The 26968-nt window shown below is 49.2% G+C and overlaps 1 protein-coding gene across 1 annotated transcript in view; it reads right to left on the reverse strand.

Moving 5' to 3' along the window:
- Positions 1 to 367: 367 nt before the first annotated feature.
- The window catches only part of LIPC (lipase C, hepatic type), a 506459-nt gene continuing 479858 nt past the window's right edge, over positions 368 to 26968 (reverse strand). The window contains exon 9 of the mRNA XM_069222091.1: positions 368 to 694. Coding sequence (XP_069078192.1) covers positions 577 to 694 — 118 coding nt within the window. The 3' untranslated portion in view covers positions 368 to 576. The remainder of the gene's footprint in view (positions 695 to 26968) is intronic.

The raw sequence follows: 26968 nt of genomic DNA on the forward strand, positions 1-26968 counted from the left end.
CATGAGCCATAAAAACTCAGTGGCCTCTCTATGGAAAGCTATTAAAATTGTACACATCCATTTATATGTCTCACCTCAATCTGGCGTGTTTCTTAGCAGGAAAAGTTCCACCTGGGTAGGGTTATTCACCTTTAATATGTTTACACTTGTCCACCCTATACCTCTAGAAAATACAGGGAGTTTGGGTGCTTTTCACACCCATATTGCACTGTTAATAAATGTGAAAATGGGTAATAAGACAATTTGGATGTTTTGCTGCATAATTTTAGGACTTTTAGACTTTCTCACTGCCCATCTAATGTAGGTTTTTTCTTGTAGAAGTTGCTTTTGTGGGCACAAATAACTGCAGATCCCGATGCTGTGAATTACTACATAGTAATTGTCTTTTATTAGAAAAATGAAATGCATTGCACATATCTTTATTATAGGTCTACATCATGAATACATTCAACAATCCAATTTAAACCCTGTTTCCGCACAAGCCTTAACACTGTTAAATGTAACATATCTACACGTTTTTTGGAAGTCTGTGCAGCAACGAGGGTAAGGTTTCCATGCTCGTTTTTTTTGGTACATTCAATCTCTCCTACCATTTTGCTCTCCTTTTGCAAACTCATTCTCACATCTTACATAGGTTTTCTCCTGTGCCGGGTACAGCTGCACATTGCCATGGGTTTGAGGGCAGAAGGTCATCCTAAATAGAAAATATGACATTTAAAAAAATAAGCTTGCATAATCGTATCTCTGATTATGTTTTTTTTTTTTTTTTAAAGATGGCGGTACTAATGGTAACATTACGAACATGAAAATATATATTTTTTTAATGTTGTCATCTGAAAGCACTTGCATGCTATAGGGTAAAAATGACTATTTCTTTTATGATTAACATTTGATAACCCGTGTCCACCACCCCCATTTTTGTCACTGTAGGAAATAAGAAAACATTTCCTCAGGGAATTTCTCAGTGGGTGGTGGGGATGACAAACATAAGATGCCTTCGTGAAATCTAGTTAAGAAACCGATTTCTCAAAGACAAATACTGCTCATTGTTTGAGATTCTGTTAGGGTCCGTAGCTGGTTTTAAAATATTAATTTGTCTAAATTCACTTGTATGCTTAGTTAACATGTTGATTCTACTTCGGTCTGCTTTAATCCTTATTTAGGAGTAGTTTATATGACCTTCACATATTTGTTAAGTGATTTCTTCTTCCAGCTGGTGTTTCAAATTTATATTCCAAAGGGGAAACGTACCAGGACATGTTGGTAAAATGCTGCCTACTTGCCCTGCTGCCATACATGTAATGTTATAATAAACTCACTCATGCATAACATAGTAGTAGAGAGGCTTTAAAGTGAACTAACAATATGAGATGATCTACTGGCCTTGCAGAAGAGAAGCATGTAAGGAACCTGCATAGGTCTACTAAAAATTGTCGCCAACTCTTCGTTGTGTCCAGCATCTCTTTCTTCTGCCCCTACCGCAACTCCATTATCTCTCTTCCTGTCCCCTTCTGTTTCCTCCTTTGAACAAGATCGACCAAATCAGAAATTAGTGGAGGAAATCCATCTTGTTACTACTTCCCTATGGTTTTTAGATACCAGATTTTTTTTTAATCTCTTGGCAGTTGGAATTAAATAGAGTTTACCTACAAATATTGTGCCATAAAAGTTAAAGAGGCTTTGTGTATGCTTAAATTGGCATATTTGACACTTTGGTAAGACAGCTCTAAACATGTGCAAAGGTCTGGCTTATCTGCACAAATCCGAGAAATGAGCTAGAGCAAAATACTTTCCCCTCACTGTTAGGAAAAAAGGTAAAATGCTTTGCAGCACATTTTTATTTGCGGCAACCTGCTGTAGATCAGTGTGCGAAAGAAATCTAATCAAGTTTTGTGATTGCATATACATATTTGACACTTTTGTAAGTCAGCTGTGAATGTGCACAAAAGTTTTACAAGTGTGCATAATGCTGACATCTCAAATATGAGCTTGTTTCCCACTATTACATCTAAAAATAGTACATGCCTAAAAGTACGTTTTGTGCACAGGCTACAGAAGCTTGCATTTTGCCTTAACCTAATTTTCTACCTTTTGTTAGGAAAATTCTACAAATGTCATACTCATTTACTCATAGACAAATAAGTATACCTAAATCAGTAGGAACGTTAGGGTTTGGCTAGCTACATGTTTTACCTATATTTGTGTAAGTTGCCATATTGCCTGCTTAAACTTTAAATAGTGTTAACAATAGAGGTCATTGCTTCTCCTTGACAAAACCCCTCTAGCTGACATCCACTTGTCAAACTTTCCCCCTCATTTTTTCTGGAACACTGTTGCCATCTTCAAAAGCTTGCAGTGCAAGGAGTTTCTGAAATGTTATTTCCCGTAACCAGGTCACATTTCTCGGACAAAAGGGCTATAACAATAATTTACCTTGTGTGTAACTATCTCCCAACACAACAGCGCTCTTTCCAGCATGGGTCAGGGACAACTGTGACTTGGAGGAGTGGGGCTTTCATTGATCTCTTAAAGCAGGAGTAGACTGACCTTGAGGGGTGTTTAGGGAGAACTGAAGTGGTTGGGAGGAGACCTGTGGTGCTATTTGGAAGCACAGATAACTCAGAGGAACTGGTTCACAATGTGATAAACCTTATGAAACTGACAATGTTAGTTTGATTTTCTAAGAGGTTGTGACAAGCATGGGCTAAGTCACTCTTTTTAAAACTGCTGAAAGAACGTTCTTTGGGAGAGCTGCCTGGAATTGTTCCTATGTGCTGGATGGAGTCCTGTGGACAGAATTTTGTCCCAAGCTCTATCCTGAACAGTATTTGGCAGCTGTTCCAAGGGCCAATGAAGGCTGCGGCTTACAATTCCACAAGAATAAGTGGTCCAGATCCTATCCATATGACTCTGTTGGTATTTCACTTTTGAAGTGTGGTAAAGATGGTGCAGAAGGTCCTGGAAAGAGAGAGAGAGGGGGGAGGGAGGAGAGACAGAGCGTGTGAGAGAGAGAGAGCAAGCAAGGGCAATTTATATATATATATATATATATATATATATATATATATATATATATATATATACATACATACATATATGTATGTATGTCTTCCTATGTGTGTAAGAGAATCAGTACATGAGAGGCTAGTTTTGTCAACTAGCCAATTTGACACATCTCCCTTCTGTCTGGGCCTTGCACTGACAAAGGTTCAGCTGCTGCAGACGAAGCTCAGGGGCCTGTTGCAACTGGACATTTTGCTGTGAGTTGTGGGGAGCCTTCATGTAACTTGATCCATGGTCTAGTGCATAAACAAACCTAATCAATTGAATCAATTTGTATAAGCACAGCACAATGACCCCTAGGGATATCTGGGTGCTGTGGGTGTGACGTATCTGTCAAAAAGCCAGGTCTTGAGTGTCTTCCTGAAATTGGCCGGTGATGGTGCTGTACGAAGATGGAGGGGTAGGTTGTTCCAGATCTTGGCAGTGAATTAGAAGAAGAGACCCCTGCTGTGGGTGAGACAGATGTGTGGGGGGGTTGTCCATGGGCTAGGGAGGTGCAGTGCAGGTGTCTTGTGAGCAGGTGGAAGTTCAGTTGATGACGAATATAGGCCAGTCCTTCATCTAGATCTTGATCTGGTTCTAGAATTTCTTGAGACTTTTTGAGCTCTAGAGAATAAGCTACTGGGGGTGTGATGGGTCTGTCTTCTTTTACCTTTGCGTGCTCACCCTCATGAAGCCTTCATCTTTAAAACAGTACAAAGTAACCAGAACAACAAAGGATATTCACTAATTTGAAAGGGATTTTGTCTTTAAACTAGAAGTTTATCAGCTTTTACCTGCCGATGACTACACAAGACTTTACTCGAACTATATAATTTCTCCTCCTCTGCAGTGAAACGGCCTCCATTTTGTGCTTGCCCCTAGATTAGTTAGGTAGGTCAAGCCAATGTAAAGAAAGAGGAGGAGTTGTTTCATATTGGTAGGAGCTTCTTTGGTTATTAACAATGCATGGAATAAGGGTGGAACAAGGGGCCTCATTACGAGTGTGGGAGTTCATAGACAAACACACTCACGGTGGCACTCTGGACCCCTGCCAATGGCGGTCCGACCGCCACATTACAACCCTGATGTTAGGACGGCCAGCTCTGCCAGAATCTTGGATCCCGGAGGTCTGGAGGTGGCAGAGGTCCTAATCCGCCAGGGCAGTGATGCAAGCAGCGCTGTCCGGGGGATTACCACCTTGTTCCCTCCCAGCGGTTTCATGGCAGTAACAGTGCCACGAAAAGGCTGGCAGAGAACAGGTGCAGGGGGGCGCATGGTGGCCCCTGCACTGCCATGCAGTTGGCATGGGCAGTGCAGTGGCTTCCCTGGCCAGCACCATTGCAATGTTCAGTCTGCTTTACAGACAATAAACATTGCAAGGGTGCAGGTGCACCCTGCAGGTGACAGCATTGCTGTCGGCTTGATTACGAGCCGGAGGCAATGCTGTAGCTTGTTTCCCGCTAGGCCAGTGGAAGGAAACATAGGTTTCCACCCGCCCACCTAGCAGGAAACCCATAATATCTCTTGCTGGGAGGTTGCTGCATTGGCAGTGACCACCCTGTCAGGAGTTTGGCATATGGAGTTTTCTGTCCACCAAACTCATAATGGGGCCCATAGTGTGCCATATAGGGCCTGATTATGATCTTGGCGGATGGGATACGCTGTCACAAATGTGATGGATATTCCACCTGCCGTTTTACAAGTTCCATAGGATATAATGGAACTTGTAATACGGCAGACAGGATAGCTGTCACGTTTGTGACGGAGTATCCCATACGTCAAGGTCGTAATTAGGCCCATAGTTACTTCATTTAAATTTTCCTCTCATGGAGTTCTGTTCTTCCAGCCATTTTGTTTCTTCATTTGAATCTGCTGTCTCTCTAACATAATGCCTGGTATCAATTCTTCATGCAAGATGCATGCTTTGCAGAGATTGCACAAACTTCTATATCACTGTTTTCTTTTCCCACACATGCAATATATGTTACTGGAGACAGTCTAATGGCTTTGGTTTAAGTCGGAGTTGGGTTACGTCTTGGAAATGCTAATCTGATCATCTTCTCTGAACTCTTCTGAGTAGCAAAGGGCTATATACACCATGGGCCAGATGTATCTAGAATCCATTTTGCGATTCCCAAACAGCGATTTTTAACAAATCGCTATTTTAGAGTCGCAAAATGGTATGTATCATATTTGCGATTCGGTAATAGCGATTTCTTAAAAATCGCAAATGCTATTACCGAATCGCAAATAGCGATTCTGACCCATTTGCACCTATGGGCCTGTGGGCCCATATTTGCGAACTTTTTGCATTTCCCAAATTGCGAATTCCTAACTGGAATTCGCAATTTCAGAAATGCAAACCCCAGGGTGCTGGGGGCCTAAGGCCCCCTCTGCTGCACCCCCAAAAAATATTTTAGGACATGTAAGGCACACACATGCCAAAGGGGCATGTGTGCGTTACATGTCAATTTTAAAAATGCATTTTTAATGCATTTTTTAAATTTGCACATGGTTACCACCAAATTGTATTTGGTGGTAATTGTGATTCCTTAATGCCCAATTCGCATTAAGGAAAAGCTTGATACATGTGCTTAAGAAATCGCAAATAAGGATTCCTTATTTGCGATTTCTTATTTAGAGAATCACAATTAACGGTTCTCTAAACGGGGTCGCAATTTTAAGGAATTCGCAAATGGCCATTCGCACCGTTTGCGAATGCAAAAAGCTTTGATACATCTGGCCCCATACGAGGTGCTCTTTTGACCTTTTCAACAGTATTGAACCTACACATAGGTTCCAGGTGGAGTGGGCTTGACTCTCTCCCCTGCAACTGCTATCAGATTACTCCAGTACCACTTATAATAAGAATCTTCTGTCCCTTCTAATCCTAAAGTTATTAGCTCATCTATGACACAGAGCATTTCTCACAAAGAACCAACTGGAAATCTCAACAAAAGGCACAAAAAGCACTCAGTTTCGCCGACCAAATCTCCTTTACTTCCAATCCTTGAGGACTTAATAGACAAAATGAACATTTTTAAACATTTTGTTATGGATACAAATGCTGCTTTTCAGAGGATTGAGGTACAATGGTCAAATCTCAACTGCAGGGTTTCTGAGATGGAACAAACTATGTGATATTTAGGGATGTGCCGAGCAAGACTGAGTCAATGTCTAGAGAAGTCTCTCTTCTCAAACACTAAAAAGAAGATTAGGAAAATCACAACTGACACAATAACCTTACGTATTTACGGTATACCTGAGGGTGCAGAGGGTTCTGACATTTTCTCCTTCCTCAAAGTGCATATTCCTAAAATTGTTGGTCTTAAGTAATGTGTTGACCTTAACTTACAAACAGCGCTTTGTGTGGGCTCTAAACCCTTGACAGCATCCTCTTCAGCTTGACCTTGAGGGATTATAGCCCTCGTTCTACAATATACTAATCTTCTGATGGCAATTTCGGGAGCTAAACAATGACAACAAATGTTTGAATCAAAACATATTTTTTACGCAGGATGTAGCCAGAGTGACATTTAATAGACGGAAAGAATTTCTTTCACTTCTGCCAGCTTTAAGATCCATGAATGCCCATTATGGCCTTCTACACCCTTGTCTGTTTAAGGTTACTTTCAAGGATAAAACCATGTGCTTTGCATCTCTAGATGAACCTAAACAATTCATTCACCTTCACAAAGGAGAAGAAATGGACCTGTTTTATCTTTTAACATATATTTGTTAGTAATAGTGGTTATTTTGAAGATTCCTGTGATATTTTGTTCTCTTGTTTTTGGTTTTAATGTCTCCTCATGTTCATTGTGTCCTCCTACTCCTCATGTGAATTGTGTCCTATCCTCATTGGTAAGTGATCCTATTTTCTTTAGTAAGTTGTCTGGCATAGTCCTTTTTATTGTCCTTCAGTATTATTGATATCTTCTCATACATTTCTCCTGAGCTGTCCTTGCGGGATTGCCTGTCTTCTCTGCGTGTCACCACCTCATCTTTACATTATGTTTTTCTACACATTTTGGTTAAAACCTTGTAAGAATCTTACCATCTCTTCTTCTTCTATCCTGTTATGTTTACTTATTTTAACTTATTTTACTTCTATCCATTTTCTTCTTACTTTTTCTTTTTCTTTCACCCTTAGTCACTGTTTTTCCCTTTTCACATCTTTGTTATTGCTTCAATGGTCTTACCTGGGTTATGATGCACTTCCCTGTTTAATTGTATACTATGTTTTTATATATATTTTACACTTTTATATAAGTGATGACTAACCTCCATTTTATATCCTAGAAAGAGGGTTTGCGCAATCCTGTATAGAAGACAGTTCTCACACGTTTGTCCAGGTTAAAAAATTCAAACTGCCCTTTTACTAGAAACTCACCTCACTGACAAAGAGCTTACTTCTTTAAAACAGTATTGGGTGGGACATGCTATTTCTTCACTTGCCAAAAATAACAAAAATGTGGTTCTTTTGTTGTTTTGGAAGTCTCTTCCTCTAATTATTGAGAAAGAAGACAAGGATGAAGATGGTAAATGGCTGATTTTTCACCTCACCATACATAACACTACAATATACATTTTTAACATATATGGACCTCCTGGTGTGGATGTCCAATTTTGGGAACAGATGTTCCCTAAATTAAGGTAATCAAATACAAATTTCATAGTTGGGGATGATTGAAATCAGCCTTTGGATCCCTTCATAGACAGAAGCTCTATAGTAAATTTATATTCTGTCCAAAAGGATTAATAGATTGAAGGAGGACATATAATCAAGATGACAACTTCTTTAGTCAATGCTGAAAAAGGCTCTATTTTAATTTCAGAACATGCACCAGTCATAGTTGATTTACATCTATTGTCGGGCGTTTCCCTCTCCAATAGATGGCAGTTCAATAACTCCTTGTCCTCCTAGCATTTTTGTGGAACAATTTGAATATTTATTAAAAGTATTGTTTTATGTTATCACTCATCCGGAGTGTTTCTTTTAATTTTTTATGGAATGTTTTTATTGCAACAGCCAGAGGTGTTATTCTAAATTGCATAGCGACTAAGAGAAGAAGGCTCTCAAGCAATCCGCTCACCTACTAGCTTCCATTAAACAACTTGAACATGAATATTACACTTCTATTGATGACACTACTTTAAAATGGCTCATTCAGGCCAAACTGGATTTTGACAAGAACCTGGTTCAAATATTGTGCTAGCCGTACTAAAGCAGGTAAAATGTTAGCCAATACTTTAAAGTGAAGAAACAAAAATAAAAAATTGATTCTATAACTGACAAAGAGGGTAGTAGGCATTTTAAAGATTCTGAAATTTTGCATTGTTTTATGGAATACTGTCAGACTTTATATACTGCAGAGCATTCTCCATCAGAAAAGGCTTTAGACACTTTTTTGATTCCCTTCCAAAGCATCAGGACTGATCTATTGATCTTACCTCCTTAGATAACTACATCTGTCTCCGAAATAAAAGCAGCTTCTGCCAAACTCCCTAAAGATAAGGTTCCTGGCACAGATGGCTTCAGTGTCGAGTTTTAAACCCAATTTTCTCACATCTTAGTACCACAAATGTTATCTTTATTTCATCATTTTCTCTCTAATAATGAAGCTTGTGGTTAATTTGTGGAGCTATGCTTTGCCTAACTCCTAAGAAAGGTCTATGTATTTGTAATAATTATAAGCCCATATCTCTGAGCAACTCAGATTGCAAAATATTTGCAAAAATGTTAACCTTGATTAGTCAGGTTTTTTTGGTGGGATAGCTATCCAACAGTTAACTCTAGGGCATTTTTGGATATTATTCATCTTGCATCAACAAGTAAGGATCCTATTGCAGCCATAACAATAGATGCAGAAAAGGCCTTTGATCATGTCAATTGGAATTTTATGATGCAATCTTTAAAAGGGCACGGTTTTGGCCATGGGATCGTAAAATATATCAAGCTGCTACATTCTTTGCCAAAAAACTCTGTTTATGTTAATCATCTTCAGTCTTCTTATTTCAATTTTCATTGGAGCACACAACAGGGATGCCCTCTGTCACAGTTATTGTTTATTTTGTCTTTGATATGCTAAACAAATGGGGGAGAAGGAGGGTTAAAGGGGGAGGGTCTATCCTCCTTGAAGCTTCAGTAAACGTATTAAGAGACCCAACGCAGAGAGGAAAAACTTCCACCCACCAGGGTTACCCCTTGGTGGCATGCTTCATCATTGGGTTTCTTTCTGTTCTGCTGCAGAACGAGGCGTGCTGAGACCGACTGAATTATTGGAGCACTATTGGTATCAGCGATGCGGATGCTAGAAAAGGATAGGAGTGGTGGGGTCTTGGTAAATTAAAAATACCCCTCCTCTGGATGATATTACTAGTTTAATATGTCTCACGGGGTGGTATGATTAAAATGGGGTGTCAGGAGGGTGGGTATATTATGTACCTGTCCTCCTTAATGGTCTACATGCTTCTGAGTTTACCCCTAAACTCCTTTTCAGGACCACAGTGATCTCCCTAGTATCACTCCTCGTGCGCCTTACACAAGTAGTAGTACTTTTACTAGTCATTGTGGTAAGGTGATATATACCAATTAAATTAAATAAATACTACCCATCAGTGTCAATGCTCTGATGGGCAAATGTTCAGTGTTTATGCTAATTGCATCATAGGTCCTCCGGGAGGGGTGTGTGCTTATAGTCACACGTTCCTCAAAGCGACACTCCCGCCTTAAAACCTACTCCTCACCTCACCGTTGCCCGAAATAAGACGTCTTATTTTGTCCTTGAACCTTTTTTTAGGAACCCTTTGTTAGTCATCATCCTTTCATTGTTTTAAATATAAAGACACACAAATTAAAATCATTGCATATGCAGATGATGTTTTAGTCTCTGTCTCGAACCCCTACACCCCTATTCTGGAGTTTTTTAACTTGTTAAGTAAATGCTGAAACATATCTGGATACAAATTAAATATGGATAAATCAGAAGTTATTCCCCAAAACAAATACTGCTTAAAGGAAATGTTCACAGACTTCAGGTTCATCACGTCTATGAAAATGTAAAGGATTTGTAATAAGATAGCATAAAATTCAACAGGAAAAATGCATCATAACCCAGGTAAGACCATGGAACTCAAAGTATCAAATATTTAGGAATTAAACATTCCACTTTTATTAAAGAAACAATTTGTATTAACGAGGCTGAGGTTAACCTTAAAATTCCCACCATGTTGTAGAAACAGTCTCCTTTGTATGTATCATCGTTGGGTTGCCAATATACGATCAAAATGATAGTGCTTCCAGTTGTTCATTTTTATTTATCAATGCTCCCAATGAAAGTCCCCAGGCATTCTTTAAAACCATCAACAGTCTTGTTCATATATTTTTATGGAAGAAAACAAATTGCTTGTATCTCTTCTATTTCTCCTTCTTTTGACTTATTGCATGTTTTCCTAGGAAGCTCTGCACAGATGTGGTTTGGGAGCCGTATAGTTGGACAATTTGATGATTTACTAATTGCTTTGCTCTATAAATCATCACATCTAGTTGGAAAGATGCCACTATGGTTACTTTTACTAGATGGTGGAAAATGCTATGCCATCAATCAATCAATCAATCAGAATATTTATAAAGCGCACTACTCACCCGTTAGGGTCTCAAGGCGCTGGGGGGAGGGGAAGCCACTGGTCGAAAAGCCATGTTTTGAGGCACCTCCTGAAAGTTAGGGGGTCTTGGGTCTGGCGTAGCTGGAGAGGTAGTGAGTTCCAGGTCTTGGCGGCGAGGTGTGAGAAGGATCTTCCTCCGGCGGTGGTGCGGCGGATGCAGGGGACAGTGGCGAAAGCAAGGTTGGCGGAGCGAAGAAGGCATGTGGGAGCATGGAAGGTAAGTCTGTTGTTGAGGTAGGCTGGGCCGGTGTTGTAGAGAGCTTTGTGAGCATGGGAAAGGAGTTTGAAAGTGATCCTTTTCGGTATGGGTAGCCAGTGCAGGTCTCTGAGGAAGGGGGAGGTGTGGTTGCGGCGCGGGACGTCAAGGATGAGGCAGGCGGAAGTGTTCTGGATTCGTTGTAGCTTGGATTGTAGCTTGGTCGTTATTCCTGCATATAGGGCGTTGCCGTAGTCCAATCTGCTGCTGACCAGGGGGTGGGTGACGGTTTTCCTGGTCTCGACGGGGATCCATTTGAAGATCTTGCTGAGCATGCGGAGAGTGTTGTAGCAGGAGGAGGAGACTGCTGAGAGTGGAGTCCAGGATGAAGCCCAGGTTGGGAGCGTGGGTGGTGGGCGAGGGTGCGGTGCCTAGGGAGTTGGGCCACCAGGAGTTGTTCCATGCTGAGAAGTTGGAGCTGAAGATGACGATCTCTGTTTTTTCGGTGTTTAGTTTGAGGCGGCTAGATTCCATCCAGTTGGAGATGGTGTGAAGTCCGTTGTGTAGATTGTTTTTGGCAGTAGTGGGGTCTCTTGTGAGGGAGAGGATCAGCTGGGTGTCGTCTGCGTATGATACTATGTTGATGTGGTGTGTCTGTGTGATGTTGGCGAGGGGGGCAATGTAGACATTGAAGAGCGTTGGGCTGAGGGAGGATCCTTGAGGGACGCCACAGATGATCTTGGAGGCCTCTGACAGGAATGTCGGAAGGCGGACTCTCTGGGTTCTGCCGGTGAGAAATGATGAGATCCAGTTGAGAGCCTTTTCGCGGATTCCGGCGTTGTGGAGTCGTGTGTGGAGGGTGTGATGACATACCGTGTCGAAAGCGGCAGAGAGGTCCAGCAGGATGAGTGCTGCAGTTTCTCCTTTGTTGAGCATGGTCCTTATGTCATCTGTGGCAGCAATGAGTGCAGTCTTGGTGGTTTTTTCAGAATCCGGATTGGGAGGTGTTTAGCGCCTTACTGTCTTCTAGGAAACGGGAGAGCTGGGTGTTGACAACTTTTTCGATGACCTTGGCCGGGAAGGGGAGGAGGGAGATCAGCCGGTAGATCTTTGGGTCATCTGGGTCCGCCTTGGGTTTCTTTAGTAGTGCGTTGACTTCTGCGTGCTTCCAGATTTCCGGGAAGGTGGCTGATTCGAAGGAGCTGTTGATGGTGTCGCAGAGGTGGGGGGCGATGATGTTGCTAGCTTTGTTGAAGATGTGGTGAGGGCAGGGGTCCAATGGGAATCCGGAGTGGATGGAAGCCATGGTGTGAGTGACGACTTCTGTGTTGACGAGGGTCCAGTTGTGGAGGAGGTTGGTGTTGCTCAGGGCGTCGGGTTCGTGGATGTTTGTGGTCTGTTTGGGGTTGAAGCTGTTGTGGATTTCTTCTATCTTGTGGCGGAAGTGGGTGGCGAGGGAGTTGCAGAGATCTTGCGACAGAGGGGGTTCGTTGGAGCAGGACTTGGGGTTTGAGAGATCTCTGACGATGCTGAAGAGTTCTTTACTGTTGTGGGCGTTGTTGTCTATGCGGTTCTTGAAGTGGGTTCTTTTTGTGGTGCGGATCAGTTGGTGATGCTTGCGGATGGACTCCTTGAGTGCAATGTGGTTGGGTTCGGTGGACTCCATGCGCCAGGCCTTCTCTCTTTCGCGGCGTTCTCGTTTGGAGTTCTGAAGATCAGGGGTGAACCAGCTGGCCTTGGTGCTGTGCAGGGTGTTTGAGGGTTTTTTGAGCGGCGCAAGGGTATTGGCGCAGTCAGCTAACCAGTGATGTAGGTTGGTGGCGGCTGTGTCGGGGTCCGAGGTTCCTGGTGCTGGGGTCCGGGCCATGGTGGAGATCAGTTGTTCTGTCGAGACATTGCTCCAGTTGCGTCGGGGGGTTATGTGCGGTGGTGGTGAGTAGATGGTTTCTGGTAGGTGAAGTGGATGCAGTGGTGGTCTGTCCAGTTGAGCTCGGAGGTGTGGCTGAAGGAGACGTGGCTGTTGGCAGCGAAGATGGGGTCGAGTGTGTGGCCTGCGATGTGGGTAGATGACATGACGAGTTGTTTGAAGCCGAGGTTAGCGAGGTTGTCCAGCAGGTGGTTGGTGTTGATGTCGTTGTTTTCTAGGTCGAAGTTCATGTCGCCGAGGAGGATGTAATCTGCTGATGCGAGGGCCTGGGCGCTGACGACGTCGGCGATGGTGTCGCAGAATTGTGCTCAGGGGTCTTGGGGTCTGTAGATCAGTGTTCCTTTGAGGGTGGTGTTAGCATTCACATAGATGTTGAAGTGGAGGTGTTTGGTGGAGTAGAGGGATGTCGTGGGTGCTGGTAATGACTTTGAAGGTGGTTTTGTGGACTATGGCGATTCCTCCTCCTGGTTTATTGGTGTGGTCCCTCCTGGTGATCTTGTGGTGATCTTCAGGGATGGCAATGGCAATGTCGGGTTCAGAGGCCGAGTTAGTCCAGGTTTCGGTGAGGAATGCGTTGTCCGGTGATGTGGAGGTCAGCAGGTCCCAAAGTTCGATGGCGTGTTTGTGGATGGAGCGGGTGTTGAGTAGAATGCAGTTCAAGTGGTTGTTGGCAGGTCTGTTGAGGAGTTTTGAGGTGCAGGTGAAGTGGCAGGCTTGGCAGGTGAAGGGTCCTTTGGTGTTCTTGGGGGTGGCCTGGAAGCAGGCCAGGGAGCGTCCTTGGTTGAGGGCGAGGAGATCCTCAGTGGTGTAGCGGCATTCGGTGGTGTGGGAGGGCCGCGGGCCAGGGGGACCGCCGTTGGGCGTGGTCCAGGCGCAGACGGGCGCACCCCCGGTGCTCCAGCGGTGCGGCCGCGCAGCAACCGCCATTAAGAAGGGAGGAGGGAGGGAAGAGCAGCTGGGAGGCGGGAGGGGAAAGCGAATGGGGGCACGGCCACAGGGGACGCAGCGGCGGGAAGCTGAGAGTGGCTCAGAGAGAGCCGGCAGGGGGGAGTGCACAAGGGGCGAAAAGGCACAAAACCAGAAAAAGGCACAAGACGCGAAGACAATGGCAAAAACAGCACAAAGAGCAAGGCACAATAAATGCAGGCACAAATGTACAGGTCTAGAACGCTTACCAGAAGCCCAGTAGACACCAGGGATGAGGCGCAGGCGGGTGCCTGCGGGTGGAGGAGGGCCTCGAACACGCGAACAGCAGCGTGGGCGGGGTACAGGGACACGGGCGCAGCTAGGTGGTGCTGCGAGCGTGGGAGAGCGAGCTCCTGGCCAAAGGTAGATCAGAGGTCGCTCACCTTTGCCGCGCAGCGACCGCCATTAAGAAGGGAGGAGGGAGGGAGGAGCAGTTGGGAGGCGGAAGGGGAAAGCGAATGGGGGCGCGAGGGGGGCGGGGAAGCAGCGGTGGGAAGCTGAGAGCGGCTCAGAGAGAGCCGGCAGGGGGAGCGCACAAGGGGCGAAAAGGCACAAAACCAGAAAAAGGCACAAGACGCGAAGGCGATGGCAAAAACAGCACAAAGAGCAAGGCACAATAAAAAACAAGGCACAATAAACACAGGCACAAATGTACAGGTCTAGAACGCTTACCAGAAGCCCACTAGACACCAGGGATGAGGCGCAGGCGGGTGCCTGCGGGTGGAGGAGGGCCTCGAACACGCGAACAGCAGCGTGGGCGGGGGACAGGGACACGGGCGCAGCTAGGTGGTGCTGCGAGCGTGGGAGAGCGAGCTCCTGGCCAAAGGTAGGTCAGAGGTCGCTCACCTTCGCCGTGCAGCGACCGCCATTAAGACGGGAGGAGGGAAGGAGGAGTAGCTGGGAGGCGGGAGGGAAAAGCGAATAGGGGCGCTAGGGGGCGGGGCCACAGGGGACGCAGCGGCGGGAAGCTGAGAGCGGCTCAGAGAAATCCTGCAGGGGGGAGCGCACAAGGGGCGAAAAGGCACAAAACCAGAAAAAGGCACAAGACGCAAAGACGATGGCAAAAACAGCACAAAGAGCAAGGCACAATAAAAAACAAGGCACAATAAACGCAGGCACAAATGTACAGGTCTAGAACGCTTCCCAGAAGCCCACTAGACACCAGGGATGAGGCGCCGGCGGGTGCCTGCGGGTGGAGGAGGGCCTCAAACACGCAAACAGCAGCGTGGGCAGGGGACAGGGACACGGGCGCAGCTAGGTGGTGCTGCGAGCGTGGGAGAGCGAGCTCCTGGCCAAAGGTGCCATCATCACAGACAGTTCAATATCTACCCCACAATTAATTAGGAAAGACTTGTTGTGGCTACCACTCTACATTATTTCGACAACCTATTCAATTATTTGATTAAAATGTCACATCCTAGCATGAATAATAATTTCTATATGCATTGTACTTATTTCTAACCACTGATTATTATAGTTGGTATTTGCACTGTTTTTTTACTTTTTTTCTTCAAGTAAGGCTTTTGGGCTTCTTTCTTTCCTATTTCTTTTTTCTGCTTCTTTCTTTTTCTCTCCATCTCGAAACCAACCAAAAAATGATTAAATGCTAGTTTCTAATAAACATTTAATTGCATGTTTTATAAACTCTTTTTAATATTCTACAATACTGTACTATAAATTGCTCGGGTTTTCATGTTTTTGTTCTCTTAAGCTAACATTATTGACAAATTTTTGATACAATGTTAACTCTGTTACTGCCACTGACCTTACTTATTTAACCATTTTCAATCAGAAAAGAAGCTACTGAACTTTTTCTTCATAGATTAGCCTTAATGTTTTCACCGTTTGAGGACTGGGACAGCGTGCTACGTTTGCCTGAAAAAGATATGTCCTCAATGGGACTTCCTCCTGTTCTGAGCTTTTCACTTGAATATACTGACCTTGTGAACAGCTTCCTACCTTGACCCGCTAAAAATGTTAAACCCCTAGTAAATTTCTAAGCCCAGTGAGGTGACTCCTCACTGCTGAATCATGTGTTAATGAGTTCCAGTGAGGCACACTCAGCTATTCATCCTTCCAAGATCAGTAAATTGAGTACCATTAAATTGGGTAAGAGTACCAATTGTGATTTTGAGAGTTTAGAAACAATAGAATTGTAGTATGCAGCACTATGTAGAACCCTCCTCTCCCCTCTCATTGTTCTCTGCCCGCCTCTCATTCTCTGCTGCCCATTGCTCGTTCTGTCCTCTCCCCTCTCATCTAGTCTCCCCTCTCATTTCCTCTACCTCTCTCATTTCCTCTCCCTCTCTCATTGTCTCTGCCTCTCTCTGTCTCTTCTTTCCCACTCTTAGGGCATATGTACGAAAGCTTTTTTACATAGACAGAGAATGTGTAAAATCCTTTGGTACATCTGGCCTGTTAGAAAAGGGGTCTTTGGTTGACAGTCAGGTTACCCCCTGTTCAAGCAAGGACCCTCACTCTAGTCAGGGTAAAAGAGAATCACCCTCAGCTAACCCCTGCTTACCCCCTTGGTAGCTTGGCAGAGCAGTAGGCTTAACTTCAGAGCGCTAGGTGTAAAGTATTTGTACCAACACACACAGTAACTTAATGAAAACACTACAAAATGACACAACACCGGTTTAGAAAAATAGGAAATATTTATCTAAACAAAACAAGACCAAAACGACAAAACTCCGACATACACAAGTCAAGTTATGAATTTTTAGAGATTAAACTAAAAAATAGCGCTTAGAAACAAAAATGCTTCCATGAGATGTTAACACGGCGTTGTGACGGAGTCGTTCCCAACAAGCCGACACCAGCGGCGCCGGACCGGAGTCGTGTAGACCCCCAAGTACAGTACCTTCGGTGAAGAGTGAAAACAAGCTGATGCGCGAAGTCGGGGATCGCGGCGTCTGTGCGAAACGTTGAATCCACGCGCTTCGAGCGGCATCAGTCACGACTGGGTGCGGCGACTTCCACGGAGCCGCGGACTTCAGCGGGGCTGCAGTGGCGTCGGGCCTGCGAAGAGCGTCGCGTTCCAGTGAAGGTCACGGCGTCAGGTGCAGGCGGCGTTACCGGATTCAGCAGCGGCGGCGGTCCGGAGTCGTCCGAAGTCAATTTTCTTGGATTTCCACCAGCTTTCCTTTCAAGGGCCCAGGGACTGGATAGGGCACCACTTGTCAGAGCAGGAGTCTCTCCAGAGACTCTAGGTGCTGGCAGAGAGCAGTCTTTGCTGTCCCTGAGACTTCAAACAACAGGAGGCAAGTTCTAAATCAAGCCCTTGGAGATTTCTTCACAAGATGGAAGGCACACAAAGTCCAGTCTTTGCCCTCTTACTCTGGCAGAAGCAGCACTCCAGGAAAGCTCCACAAAGCACAGTCACAGGCAGAGCAGCCCTTCTTCCTCAGCTATCAGCTCTTCTCCAGGCAGAGGTTCCTCTTGGTTCCAGAAGTGTTTCTAAAGTCTGTAGATTTGGGTGCCCTTCTTATACCCATTTTAGTCTTTGAAGTCACCTTTCTTCAAAGGGGACTCACACCTACTTGTGAAATCCTGCCTTGCACAGGCCAGGCCTCAGACACACAGCAGGGGGTTGGAGCTGGCATTGTCAGAGGCAGGCACAGTCCTTTCAGATGAGAGTGACCACTCCACCCCTCCCTCCTAGCAGAGATGGCTAATCAGGAAATGCAGGTTACACCCCAGCCCCCTTTGTGTCACTGTCTAGTGCAAGGTGAAAAACAACCCAACTGTCAAACTGACCCAGACAGGGAATCCACAAACAAGGCAGAGTCACAGAATGGTTTAAGCAAGAAAATGCTCACTTTCTAAAAGTGGCATTTTCAAACGCACAATCTTAAAATCAACTTTACTAAAAGATGCATTTTTAAATTGTGAGTTCAGGGACCCCAAACTCCACATGTCCATCTACTCTCTAGGGGAATCTACACTTTAATCATATTTAAAGGTAGCGCCCATGTTATCCTATGAGAGAGACAGGCCTTGCAACAGTGAAAAACGAAATTGGCAGTATTTCACTGTCAGGTCATATAAACCACATTACTATGGGGGTCATTCTGACCTCGGCGGTAAAAGGCCCTTACCGCCGGTCAGAAGTCTGCCATTCTACCGCCACAGCCGCGTAAACCGCCACGGTCATTCTGACCACCAACTGTGAAACCGCCAAAAATCCGACATCCAAGGAAGGCCGCCACATCAGCGGGCCGCGGAAAACTGGAGATGACCAAACCTCCACCGTCACGCCAACACAAACACGCCCATGCCATTCTGACCAACGAATCCACGCGGCGGTCTTTCAACTGCGGTATTCCATTGGCGGTACACACCGGCGCGGTCAAAATACACACACAGCTCCAAAACACTGCCACATTGGACATTTTGAAATACGCACACCTGACACACATACAAACAACACACCCACACATCCAATCAACTATAAAACACACACCCACATCACCCACAAACCCCCACCAGTTGGAAATCGGAGTGAAGGCGAGAGCGAGAGAGATAGAGATAGAGAGAGCGAGCACAGCAATAGAAAACCCCAACACACACAGGAACCCAACTTCATCACCCACACCACATCTACGCACACATCACCACATATCACCACGCACATCACCACAAACACCACCCCACACCTCATCCACACCACCCCATGGCACCCCAAAGATACCCAAGGTTTTCGGACCAAGAACTCCGGGTCATGGTGGAGGAAATCATGAGGGTTGAGCCCCAGCTCTTCGGCACACAGGTGCAGCACACCACCATAGCAAGGAAGGCTGAGCTATGGCAAAGGATCGTAGACAGGGTCAACGCTGTGGGACAGCATCCCAGAAATCAGGAAGATATGGGGGAAGGTGCGCTCGATGATCTCCAGGCACAACATCGCTGTGCAGAAGACTGGCGGCGGACCCCCACCCATTCCACCCCAATTCACAGCATGGGAGCAAGAGGTGGTAAACATCCTGCATCCTGATGGCCTCGCTGGAGTAGGCGGAGGAATGGACTCTGGTAAGTCGAATCTCAACTACTTCACCCCCCCCACCCACCAGCATGCCAACCCCCCCCTCACCCCCAATCTCACCCCCCAGCACATAACCTCCCTGCCAATGTCTCACCAGCACAACCCACCCTAAACAACACCAACCCCTGAATGCCAACACAAACCATAGACAGCCACCACCAAAGCATGACCATTGCACATACCCATACACCCCCCCCCCAAACCCTCACAACACCTCCCACAAGGGAATGCCAGCACTGGGGGCCAAGGGCACTCAAATGCACGCCATGGCACACACAGAAACAATAACCATACTCCTTTACCCCTGCAGGGCCCGAACGCCAACACACCGCCACGGAGGGTCCAGATTTGTCCATCCCACCCCCAGAACAGGCCCCCAGCGAGGACAGCAGCTCTGTCGACCTAGAACCTGACGACCAGCCCGGACCATCGGGGACCTCTGGACAGTCGGTTCCCCACACAGACACAGGCAACAGCAGACCCAAACCCCTCTGGGAACACCAGCACAGCTCCCACCCAGCGGGCCCATGCCTCTGTCTTGCGGACGCGTCAATCAGCGGTGTGTCCGCCACTACAGGGCACCCAGGCTGACCCAACACCCCAACAACAACAGGGACCTGGGGGCAGTGGTAGTGGGCACACCGTCCAGGAGACAGAGGCCCGGGGAAACAGGGCAACTGGGAGGGCTGCTGTGCGACAGGGGGGGGAGGACAGACCCAGGGAACCGACTCTCCAAGAGGCCCTCACCACCATCATGGGAGCATATCATCACTCCCAGGAGACGATGGCGACGGTACTGGCCAGGTTCACCGAGATCCAGGCCCAGCAGGAGGAACGGTACATGGGGTTCAGCAATGAACTCCGGGACATCGCTACCGCTATGGGGACCATAGTCCAGGCCCTCAACCGGATAGAAACCACATTGCGGGACCATGTGGCACCGCAAAGGGCCCCTGTCACTAGCCAGGAACAGCCTACCACCTCCGCCGGCGCTAGTGGTCAGGAGGCCCCCACAGAACGACGGGCCACCAGAACCCCAGCTCCTGCTGAAGAACAACCACCCCGCAAGAGGAACCTGAGATCTCAAAGGAAGACAGAGTAGGATGCCAAGACCCCCGCCAGCCTAATATCCCCCCGGATGTCATTCCACTGTCCCACAGTGTCACCCTGTCCAACCTTGAACTGCCCCTGCTCCATCCTTCCACAGCCATATGAACAATGCACCTGTGCGACCGAGAACTGGACTCTGCCATGGACATAACTCCACCCCCACCCATCACCGTTTTAATATCATGTACCAATATATAGCACTAAAAATAAATCTCTCATTGCACATAAATCATTCTGGAGTCAGCCTGTATTATTTACAAATGTGTAACACATTACTTATCAATAATGTTCTGTTATTTATGTGTGGACAACATACCGATGTCAATAAGCATTAGTCCATGGGCTAACCAAGCAGAAGTCACGCAGTGGGTCATACAGCACTGAAAAGGGAAGGGAAAAGTAAACTTCAGTTTAAAAGAACTGGGGGGAAATACACAAAGTAAAGATGCAGGGGGCATTCAGTAAATGTTAAATGTTAAATGGCGTGGGTGCTACTGAAAATACTGTTGGATAACTCTGTCCCTGTTGTCTGGGTCGTCCTCTTCGTCTTCCTCCTCTTCACTCTCCGCAGGCTCCACAGCTGCTTCAACACCACCATCTGGACCATCCTCCTGCAGGAAGGGCACCTGACGTCGCAATGCCAGATTGTGAAGCATACAGCAGGCCACGATGATCTGGCACACCTTCTTTGGTGAGTACATCAGGGATCCCCCTGTCATATGCAGGCACCTAAACCTGGCCTTCAGGAGGCCAAAGGTTCTTTCAATGATCCTCCTAGTTCGCCCATGGGCCTCATTGTACCGTTCCTCTGCCCTGGTCCGGGGATTCCTCACTGGGGTCAATAGCCAAGGCAGGTTGGGGTAACCAGAGTCACCAATTAGCCACACACGTTGTCTCTGTAGCTGTTCCATCACATAAGGGATGCTGCTATTTCGCATCACATACGCGTCATGCACTGACCCAGGGAACTTGGCATTCACATGGAAGATGTACTGGTCAGCCAAACAGACCACCTGGACGTTCATCGAATGGTAACTTTTCCTGTTTCTGTACACCTGCTCATCGTCTTTTGGGGGTACTAAAGCCACATGGGTCCCATCAATGGCACCAATTATGTTGGGGATATGTCCAAGGGCATAAAAATCACCCTTCACAGTGGCCAAATCAACCTCCTCAGGGAATACAATGCAGCGCCGCATGTGTTTCGTCAGGGCAGACAACACTCTAGACAAGATTTTTGAAAACATAGGCTGAGACATTCCAGATGACATGGCCACTGTTGTCTGGAATGAGCCACTTGCCAAAAAATGGAGGACTGACAGAACCTGCACTAGAGGGGGAATTCCTGTGGGTTGGCGGATGGGGGACATCAGGTCTGGCTCCAGCTGGGCACACAGTTCATGTATAGTGGCTCGGTCAAGTCGGTATCGTAGTATGATGTGGCGTTCTTCCATTGTCGACAGGTCCACCAGCGGTCGGAACACGCGAGGATTCATCCTTCTCCTCGCAAGTCCCAGCGGACGGTGCCTAGGAAGGACAACATGGCGCACAGAGTCAAGCAAATCACAGGTACGTTCACTACTGCATGCATAGCACACGATTATCTAGGTATTGAAAGGCGTGTATGTGTGGCAATGCAAGGCCTAGGCCTGTGTGACGCAGTACAAATAATGCCATGTGGGCCCTTGAAATGGCGGCTGCCTGACCTGTGAAGTGGGACAATGGGATGTGAGGTCAATGCGCTGGCGTGGCACACCGTGGCGTTAGGCCGTCGAAGACCGCTATATGAAGCCGCATTGGCTAACATTGAGGCCTATGGGTTTCAGGAGCCAATGACAAGGTGCGCCGGCGGTCGCGGTACGCACCGCCGTGGTACGCACCGCCGCGGGCGTGACCGCCATTTTCTATCTGCTTAATCACTCGAGACCTGATCATCCACAGGAGAGGACCTATACTGCAAGTGCTGGTGTGACCTCGGTCTGGAAGTGATAATGGCTGCTGTGACTGGGGAAAGGGCCCCTGCCTTCACGTCTGAGGAGTTGGACAAACTTGTGGATGGGGTCCTCCCCCAGTATGCGTTACTCTACGGTCCTCCAGACCAACAGGTAAGTACACTGGGTGCACATTGAATGGGCTATGCCTGTGTGGAGTGGGGTGGATGCTAAGTTGGTGGGGTGGGGGGCGAATGAGGAGTGCAACGCACGACAGATGAGAGCATGTGCCATATGGCAAGGTTGGGGAGGGGGGGCCAATCGCATCTAACATGCAGGAAAATTATGATTTTTCCTTCCCACCCTGTACATGTCAAATAGGTCAGCGCCCATCAAAAAGTGGACATTTGGCGTGCCATCGCCAAGGAAGTCCGGGACCTGGGGGTCCACGTCAGACGGGGCACCCACTGCCGCAAGAGGTGGGAGGACATCCGCCGCGGGACCAGGAAGACCGCTGAGTCACTGCTGGGGATGGCCTTCCAACCTAGGAGGGGTGCCAGTCGTACCCTGACCCCCCTGATGTCCCGGATCCTGGTGGTGGCCTACCCTGATTTGGATGGGCGCTTGAGGACATCACAGCAGACACAAGGGGGTGAGTATCAGCACATTCTGCTATCTCTCTGCGCAGTGGAGGCGTCTGGGTGGGGGAGGAGGGTTGGGGGTGACATTAGGCCAGGGCGCTTTCTGTAGTGTAGTCCTCTCCTTTAGGCATGGCCCTGTGCTCCCGGCCCCCACCTCTGTAGGGTGACAAGTACAGCTATCGATGGTCCAGCATCACACATGTGCGCCTTTGTCGTCTCTAGACCTGTTGTCCTAGTCAGAAGTACTGAGTAGTGTACCCCGAATGCGCGGCTTAGTGCATGAGGCTCCTGTGTCTGTCCTCTCCGCCAACGGTGTTGACATTGCATGCACTCAACCTGGTCTTCGTTTTTCTCCCCCCACCCTTCTTCTTCGTCTTCTTGTGCATCTGTGCATTAGCATCATCAGGCGGAGGAGAATTGGCATCGGAGCACGAGGGAGCTGCAAGTCACAAGGCCCCGGTGGGACCAGGAACAGACACGAGGGCACCAGTGATCCGGGGGGCGAGGGGAGCACCACAACGGGGACCGGTGGTGACACCAGCGACAGTGACACGTCCTCGGATGGGAGCTCCCTAGCGGTGGCGGCAACATCCGGGCCCCCCGCCTCTACAGGTACAGCCGCCACCCAGCGCACCAGCCCCGCCCTCCCAGCAGCCCCTCAGCCTACGCTCCGTGCCCGCTCGCCCAGGAAGGCGGGCGTCTCTTTCGCCCCAGGCACCTCAGCCCCTGCCCCTGTTACCCCTGCTGCCCTCAGTGAGGAGGTCATTGACCTCCTGCGGACCATCATTGTTGGGCAGACTACCCTTTTGAATGCCATCCAGGGGGTAGAAAGGGAGGTGCATCGGAGCAATGCCTACCTGGAGGGCATTCATTCGGGTCAGGCTGCCCATCAACGATCGTTCAATGCTCTGGCCTCAGCACTGACGGCAGCCATTGTCCCTGTTTCCAGCCTCCCTCTTCTGACTGCCTCCAGCCTGTCTCTGTCTCCTGTTCCTCAGCCTATCCCATCCACACCATCAGACCAGCCTGCACACACCTCAACACCCAAGGGCAGCTCATCCAGACACAAGCACCACAGAACCCACAAGCATTCACGCAAGCAACACCCAGATGCAGACATTCCAACAGTCACTACCACCTCTGTGTCCCCCTCCTCCTCGTCTCCCTCCTCCCTCCCTGTGACGTCTACACTCACACCTGCATGCACACCACCATCAGCCAGTGCTTCCATCACCAGCACACCCTCCAGTCCAGTCCGCACACGTGCAGTCACCACCCCCACTACCATTTACACGTCCCCTGTGTCCTCTCCCACTGTGTCTGTCACCCCCTCTTCCAAGACACACAAACGCAGGCAGACACCCACCCAACAGCCATCCACCTCACGACAGCCTCCAGCACAAGCACCTGCACCCAAAGACAGCACTCCTGACTCTCCTACAACCACATCCTCTTCCTCCACTTCCATCACCACTTCTCCTACCTTTTACCTTGGTCCTAAGAAAGTTTTCCTTGCTAATCTTGACCTCATTCCCTCCACTGACCCACCCCCTCCATCTGCAAAGAGTCCCAAGAGCACCTCAGCCACCACCAGCCCAGCTTCGAGTGTCACTGTGGTGCATGGGTTCTGGAGCCCACCCTTTGCCAGCAGTGACACTTCAATCAGCAGCAAGGGGACAGCCATCCCCCCACCAGGCAAGAAGACCAGGAAGCTAAAGGGCCGCCGTGAGAGGACTGACACGGCTGCCCCCAAGGAGCAAAGTTCGCCCACTTTACCAGCCACAACATCTAGGGGAGGCAAGGGCCAGAGAGCCCCATCTAAGGAGCGAAAGGGCAGCAGGGCGGAAAAGTCAGCCAGCAGGAGCGCGGAGCAGGAGGGGCCCACAAGCCCCATCCCGGGTGTTAGGAAGGACACCAAAGGGCCCAGGACTCCGTCACCGAAGGGTCCAGCAACAGCACGGTCAGAGGGCGACTGAGCAGGGAGTCCAGGCCAGGTCTGGCTCCCTTGACCTACTGGACGAGCACCGCTGAACAGGGCCCCGCCGTGGAGAGGAGCACCGCTGAACAGGGCCCCGCCGTGCAGAAGAGCACCGCTGAACAGGGCCCTGCCGTGGAGAGGAGCACCGCTGAACAGGGCCCCGCCGTGCAGAAGAGCACCGCTGAACAGGGCCCCGCCATGGAGAGGAGCACCGCTGAACAGGGCCCCGCTGTGTAGAAGAGCACCGCTGAACAGGGCCCCGCCGTGGAGAGGAGCACCGCTGAACAGGGCCCCGCCGTGGAGAGGAGCACCGCTGAACAGGGCCCCGCCGTGCAGAAGAGCACCGCTGAACAGGGCCCCGCCGTGGAGAGGAGCACCGCTGAACAGGGCCCCGCCGTGGAGAGCACCGCTCCGCTGGGCCCTTCCTGTCAAGCACCGCTCCGCTGGGCCCCGCCGTCTCAAGCACCGCTGAACAGGGCCCCGCCGTGTCAAGCACCACTCCACTGGGCCCCGCCGTCTCAAGCACCGCTCCGCTGGGCCCCGCCGTCTCAAGCACCGCTCCGCTGGGCCCTTCCTGTCAAGCACCGCTCCGCTGGGCCCCGCCGTCTCAAGCACCGCTGAACAGGGCCCTTCCTGTCAAGCACCGCTCCGCTGGGCCCCGCCGTCTCAAGCACCGCTGAACAGGGCCCCGCCGTGTCAAGCACCGCTCCGCTGGGCCCCGCCGTCTCAAGCACCGCTCTGCTGGGCCCTTCCTGTCAAGCACCGCTCCGCTGGGCCCCGCCGTCTCAAGCACCGCTCCGCTGGGCCCTTCCTGTCAAGCACCGCTCCGCTGGGCCCCGCCGTCTCAAGCACCGCTCCGCTGGGCCCTTCCTGTCAAGCACCGCTCCGCTGGGCCCCGCCGTCTCAAGCACCGCTCCGCTGGGCCCTTCCTGTCAAGCACCGCTCCGCTGGGCCCCGCCGTGTCAAGCACCGCTCCGTTGGGCCCTTCCTGTCAAGCACCGCTCCGCTGGGCCCCGCCGTCTCAAGCACCGCTGAACAGGGCCCTTCCTGTCAAGCACCGCTCCGCTGGGCCCTTCCTGTCAAGCACCGCTCCGATGGGCCCCGCCGTCTCAAGCACCGCTGAACAGGGCCCTTCTTGTCAAGCACCGCTCCGCTGGGCCCTTCCTGTCAAGCACCGCTCCGCTGGGCCCCGCTGTCTCAAGCACCGCTGAACAGGGCCCTTCCTGTCAAGCACCGCTCCGCTGGGCCCTTCCTGTCAAGCACCGCTCCGCTGGGCCCTTCCTGTCAAGCACCGCTCCGCTGGGCCCTGCCGTCTCAAGCACCGCTCCGCTGGGCCCCGCCGTCTCAAGCACCGCTCCGCTGGGCCCCGCCGTGTCAAGCACCGCTCCGCTGGGCCCTTCCTGTCAAGCACCGCTCCGCTGGGCCCCGCCGTCTCAAGCACCGCTCCGCTGGGTCCCGCCGTCTCAAGCACCACTGGCACAATGAAAGTGACGGATCTGTCTTGAGCTAGTGTTCACGGTTCACTGTGCCCACCATGCCTCCTCCTTGACCGGTGGAGACTGTTATCCACCTGATGGACTGTGGCTTTGCAATCCCCAGGATGGCCGAGTGGGCAAGCCACCCACTGTAGAGACTTGAGAGACTGTGGCTTTGCACTCCCCAGGATGGCCGAGTGGCCAAGCCACCCACTGTAGAGACTTGAGAGACTGTGGCTTTGCACTCCCCAGGATGGCCGGGTGGCCAAGCCACCCACTGTAGAGACTTGAGAGACTGTGGCTTTGCACTCCCCAGGATGGCACAGTGGGCATGGTGGCCCCTTCGTGGATCTGGCGTCGTGGAATCATGTGGCTGTGGTGCCCCCCCCCTTCCCTTCCCCCTGAGGTGCCTGTGGTTTTTACATCAGATGCCCCTGCAGTGTTCTCTCCAAAGGACTCAGGTCTCCTGTGTGGGCTTTGCCCTTGTGTTGCTACACTTTGGCCCACGGACACTTGGAATCTCGTTAGATGTGCAGGACTTATTGCCTCGGTTTATCGTATGCACTGGATATTGAATTGGTATATTTGAATTGTTATTGCTATTTGACCGTGACTTATCAGTGGTTTTTATTTCCCATAAATTTCGAGTCACAATTTAATTATGTCCTTGTTTTTTTTACGGGGGTTTGGGTGGTTTCACTGTGACTTGTTGCTCTGCATTGGTGTGTACATGGTTAGGGGGGGTGGGTGTATCGCGTATGTGTGTGCACGTAACCTTTCGTCCTCCCCCCTCCCCTGTGTCGTAGGTGCAGTACTCACCGTTGTCGTCTGCGCCGGCGTTCGTACTCGTGGTAGATGAGCAGGTAGACGAGAGCAGGTAGGATGTTTAATTCGGGTTCCATGCTGTCCTCCTTCCTCGTGGAGTGCGTAGAGGTGCGCGTTTTCCCGTTCGTAGTCTGTTTCCGCCGTGTTTTTATCGGCGGTGCTCCC

Source organism: Pleurodeles waltl, chromosome 3_1 (assembly GCF_031143425.1).
Source record: "Pleurodeles waltl isolate 20211129_DDA chromosome 3_1, aPleWal1.hap1.20221129, whole genome shotgun sequence".
Taxonomy (NCBI): domain Eukaryota; kingdom Metazoa; phylum Chordata; class Amphibia; order Caudata; family Salamandridae; genus Pleurodeles; species Pleurodeles waltl.